The following is a 5,514-nucleotide window of genomic DNA, read 5'->3' as shown; positions in this document are numbered from 1 at the left end:
GGTATGCGTGTCGACACATTAGAGTCTATTTCACTAAATGAGGTTCTTAAATTTGAGGCTAATCCAAACTATATGCACTCTATGCAAGGATCGTGATTGTCACATCACTTGTCCACATAGTATATTGATAGTATACAAGAGGAATCCCTTCCTAAGTAGGCAGGTGGCACAAGATTCCTTTCTCCTAATTTGTATTTGAAATACTTATGACAAGAGCAATAAAGAAAGAAATATGCCAACTATACAAACATAATTGTACATCTTGTCGTAATCAAAGTGGTGTGTCCGGAAAAGTTATAACCTTCTTTTAACTTTTTATTGTTTAATTCCAAAAGTTTTTTCAATCAGGTATAGAAAAATATTTTCAGAATAATTTGAAGATGATCTATCGTTATGTCATTCTTAAGAGTAGTCATTGTTATGTATGTTTTTCAAGTAGATATGTGATATAACATGGTTTTACCTTTGTTTAAAAAAAAGGGTTTTATACTAAAAGGATAAAAAAATAAGGTTACAATTTTCTCAAAACAAGATTTTCCGTATATATGTATTTCACTCATAAGAATAGAATATGTAAACTTTATTCATTATTAATATTATAACATTTAAACATGCTATGTCCGAAGTTAGAAAAAAAAAGAAAAAGAAATTGAAGAGAGAAAAAAGCACATAAAAATCAATTATTATCTCATCATTATTATTATTATCTTATTATGTTTTTTATTTTCTTTTATTTTCCATTTTTAGCTTCCAAACATAGGCTAGATAGATATATTGATCAATAAAGAGGTTGAGATTTTTATTTAAAAACTAAAAATAAAAGATATATAGGTTAGGTAAAGACGTGAGCATTTGTGATGCCAGACTTTTTTCAATTTTTTAGAAGGATATTCCACCATACTCTATACTTGGTCATCTTTATATAACAAGTTTGGAATTTTTGGTCCCACAACTATACGAGTTATTTGGTCATCTTTTAAAAAAGGACTTTGTCTAGATTTGTCATCTATTAATATTAACTAATAAATATGTTTGGAAGCCAACCAAGTGATGCCCTTCCAATATGTGAAGCATTAAAGATGTGTTGGCTATTAATTTGCATATAAAGATCGCTGAGGTAGAGGAGAGGATACTTTTTGAAAGGATGTGAGTCCCTTCCTATTTTAGGATTATCCTATTTTATTTTCTTTGATACTTCATATCATTGTCATAAAAAAGAAATTTTGCTTTCCTCTTACATGAAACTCCACCATTTCTTCTTTGTATTCAAGTGAAACTGTCTTTTTCATGTTCAAGTGAAACTATGAAACTATTAGCACATAAGGGAAATCAAATTTATGTCGTTGTCATAAAAAATGAATTTTTCTTTCCTTTTCATGAATGATGATTCCCACCTTTTCTTCTTCTTGTTCGAGCGAAACTGTAAAACTGTTTAGGGCTGGGAGAAGGTTTTTTATGCCAATTAATATGGAGAAAAATCAAATTTATATCATGGTCAAAAAAAGGATTTTTTCTTTCTCTTTAATGAATGATGATCCCCACCTTTTCTTCTTAGTATTCAAGTGAAACTGTAAAACTATCACATAGGGAGAGGGTGTTTGACGTCATCATTGTAGAGGAAATTGAATCAAATCATGTAAATCAGTTTCCTAACACATGTATGAGAGAGATCTAATCTTTCAAATTAAGTAAATGACATAAATGAGGGAGTGCCTAACGATAAGAGAGACCCACATAAGCAGGGAGGAGAGAGAGTATGAGACACATGTGCCATTGTCAATGCGTAAATCATTTCTTCTAACTTTGTACATTGAACAGGTTGAAAACTTCACAAATATAAAAGTAAGAACAACTTCAATCCTCTCCGTGGAATCTGGTGATCATACTCCACGCGATGCTTTAAAGCAAGCATGTTTTCAACCACGTTTTCCTCATTCCTATTTTAAAGATGTGGCATATTTGACCAATGGTTTTGTGCAAATTTTAATCACCAAAAATCCAATATACATCCCGTGGTTTCAAATATTGCAGATTCTTTCGTAAATCAAAACATATTTTTAATTACTTTGACAATGATGAGGGTGAATCTTGGCACAACAGTAAGATTGTTCTTTCAAATGTGATGTAATGATTGCAAGTTTGACTATTACTTGAATAAGACTTCGTACATTATAACCCTCTTATACCTCTAGAGTTTTGTGCAGTGGGTACAATTTTTATATGTCTGCACGATTAAAACATCGGGGGAATTTACTATCACTCCTCTGCACTTGGCCTATATTTACTAAAACTCACTTGCTTTTTACATTTTTACTTAAACTCCCTTGCTTTTTACATTTTTACTAATACTCGCTTGCTTTTTTATTCTTACATCTCGTTCTCCCATGTTTTTTTTTAAATACTCAGATTACTCTTCCTTTTCACTTGTAACCAATTGGGACCAATTGCACTTTTTTCAAATGGATTGGTTTAAAACATGGTTTAAGCCAAATCATTTACAAGTTTTATCTCATCCAATCACCAAGGATATTGACTAGCTACTGTGTCCTTAAAGATATTATTTATTTATTATTATTATTATTTATTTCGTCTCATCGAATCATCAGGGATGTTGATTTATTTATTTATTATTATTATTTATCTCATCCATCATCACAAATTTAGCAATCAATTTTTTTATCGATATTAGATTGGTATCTGTCTCAGCCAATCTAAAGATTAAAAAAAAATTAAAAAACATGTGGTACCTGATTGGAACATATGATACCGATATAGATATAAATCGGATAAAAAATTATTCTTTTTTGAATTTATAATATCCTTAATGATTGGATGAGACAAAACTTGTTAGCGGTTTGGTTTTTTTGAACCAATCAAATTGAAAAAATTGTAATATGTTAGTAAAAATGTAAAAGGTAGGGGAATTTTAGTAAATATGGGTCAAGTGTAGGGGAGTGATAGTTAATTCCCCTTAAAACAGTAAACAACAACACTAGAAGGTAATAGACTCATGCTGTCATGCACACAAACGTGACTATTGAATAAAATTCGAGTTCAGATTTGGGAATTATTTGTTTAAAAAATAAAAAGCGGAAAAAAAATTCAGATGTTATTTTTAATATTTGCAATACTTGTTTCATATTATCTATCAATTATCATATGTACATAATATACAAATGATATAAAAATTAAAATTTTAAATTTTAAAGATAAAAATATTATATTTAACTTTAGTTTTCTAAACTCATTTTTTATTACTCAAATTATTGAGGGGGACTGAACAGAGAGAGTAACGACTGTAAAACTTAATCAAACCCAAAACGGGGTGAAAATTTTTTTTTGTAAAAGTGTGGGAGATTATCTATTTGTATGTTTCTATTAGAAAAAGAAGAAAAGTAACATACGAGTAATTATTCGTGAATTTAAAAAAAATCTATAAAATTCAAAAATTTTAAAAATTTTTGAATTTGATTACGATTCAGATCGAATTATTCATAAATAATTCGTAACTAAGCTTTTAAGTAGCCTATGTTCCAAATCAGCATCTCAGAATCCGAATATCCAACCAAAGCCAACCTGGAGATTTTGAGAGCAAAACTTACCATTGACAAAGTAGGGAAATGCAGTAGTTGAGGTTCACAATTTTAGAACCAGAACCTCTCCATCAGGCAAAACTGATTCATTTATTAATGAAAAACCCATTTCAAAATTGATCTTATTGAATCAAACAAGCAAACAAGCAAGCAAGCAAAATCAAACTACAGAGATTACAGAACCACGACAGAGTAGTTATTATCGAAGATCATCCGAGTTCAAAGCTCGGGAAGGAGCACAACTTTTTATTCAATGGAGAACATTCATCATTCTCGAAACACGAAACCCAAAATCTAAAAAAATAAAGCAAATTATGACAGGAAATAAAGGTGTTCCATAATCTCCATTATATTTGTTTTGAAGAGGAACATCAATTTTAAATGATCAAAGTGAAGTCTTTTGAGGGTATCTTCCCTCTTCCTTCTTCCTTCATCGAAGATTCCATGAATTTGGAATCAATGAGAATAGATCTTGAGACTCAGGGATTTGTTAATCCATGATTTCCAGCCACCATTTCCCTTCCTAGCAATCATCTGCGTCGGTGTTGGTTTCTCACCTCCAACTGACTCGGTTGGCTGATGCTGCGGTTTCTTGTACAGCACGAAATTCCTTCCTCCGCCAGATCCAATGGTCTCCCACGGACTCAAAGCTGCAAAAGCAAAATCCTCGTAAATATCAACCAAATTAGTAAAAAGAAATCCAGAGAATTCATTATGGATGTGTTACAATACCATCGGCTCCGGCATTGGCGCAGTAAAGGAGGAAATTATTCAGATCAGAACCCAGAACAGGGAGACGACCCTCGCGAGCATAAGATTTAAGGGCGGTGTCAATGACCGCGGCCACGAGTTCTTCCTCATTGACAACGAATCGAAGAGGTCCTGCGCTTCCCAGGACATTGATGGTGATCAAGAGGCGTTTGCCCTTGACGCTCTGGTTGTTCTTCTTGGGCTTCTGAAGCAACATATTTTTTTTTCTTCTATTTGATGTATCTGATCGAATGCGCTACCAAAATAACTGAACAAGATGAAGGGTTATGAGAATCGAATTGAATCGAATCAAAACAAAAGAAACGAAACCCGATAAGAATAGAGATTAAGGCGATGATAGATCGAAGAAAGGTGAGATGGGTAGGAAGGAAAACGGGTTAATTTCTTCAGGGATCAACGCCGAGGCAGCGGTAGTACCAGCCTTGCTTGCAGGAACCGAAGGAGAAGACAGATGCAGCAGAGAAAGGAAGGCAATGGTGGGCTACTGCAAAGAAAGATTGAGAGGAAAACTGCGCGGCTGGGAATCGCGCGGTTGCCCTCGCAGGGTGTGAGTAAAGCATGAAATCACAGACGTCAGTTTCCACCATTCACAACGGCCAGAGTTGAGAGAAGAAAGAATTTGGAATTCTAGGATCTGAAAAGCGAATTGAAATCAGAGAAAGAAAGAGAATACAAAGAGAGATTTTTTATTTTAGAGTCTTCTACCCAGAGAAGGAAGCCTATAAATAAAGAAGAAGAAGAAGAAGTATAGGGAGACAGGGGTTGGAAATTTGGAATTGAAAGAAAAGAATTTAATTTCGACACAGATGGAGGCGATGGTTGCCTCTTCTTCAACTACTACTCCTGCGGAGACCCTTTTATCTTAGGGTTAGGGTTTGGATCTATTAAATTTTTTGAACTCAGGATACTAAGGTAAACAACCCCCCTTCACCCCGGATTCTCTCTCTTTCTCTCTCTTCTCTATTTCTCTCTCTTCTGGGGTTTGGGAAGGCACTTCTCTTGATCTATCTTGCAAAACGGCAACAGCTAAATATAGGGAATGTTACTTGGTTCAACCCTCCCAAGGAATTAGGATCTTTACTAGTTTAGCATAAAATTTAAAATTGAACCGGTTGGACCAACTAGACCCAAAAGAACAAACCTGGATCAT

At 33.5% G+C, this 5,514-nt stretch overlaps 1 protein-coding gene across 1 annotated transcript; it reads right to left on the bottom strand.

The window, feature by feature from the left end:
- Positions 1-3,789: 3,789 nt before the first annotated feature.
- Positions 3,790-5,352, bottom strand: LOC122078411 (uncharacterized protein At4g22758-like). Its single transcript, XM_042644383.1, has 2 exons — positions 4,326-5,352; positions 3,790-4,243 (listed from the first exon to the last, which is right to left on the bottom strand). Exons 1-2 carry the CDS (start codon positions 4,558-4,560, stop codon positions 4,050-4,052), a joined length of 429 nt encoding a protein of 142 aa, XP_042500317.1. The 5' UTR covers positions 4,561-5,352; the 3' UTR covers positions 3,790-4,049.
- Positions 5,353-5,514: the final 162 nt, after the last annotated feature.

This window comes from Macadamia integrifolia, chromosome 5 (assembly GCF_013358625.1).
Source record: "Macadamia integrifolia cultivar HAES 741 chromosome 5, SCU_Mint_v3, whole genome shotgun sequence".
NCBI classification, from domain to species: Eukaryota; Viridiplantae; Streptophyta; class Magnoliopsida; order Proteales; family Proteaceae; genus Macadamia; species Macadamia integrifolia.
Note: the sequence above shows the minus strand (reverse complement) of the source record. Positions and strands in the feature narration are given on the sequence as shown.

What these genes read in the sequence shown, in the direction of transcription:
- LOC122078411 (XM_042644383.1), bottom strand. Translation starts at nt 4,560, where the DNA reads ATGTTGCTTCAGAAGCCCAAGAAGAACAACCAGAGCGTCAAGGGCAAA. An exon ending in CGCCAATGCCGGAGCCGATG is followed by an intron (nt 4,244 to 4,325) that starts GTATTGTAACAC and finishes TTGCTTTTGCAG; the next exon opens with CTTTGAGTCCGTGGGAGACC.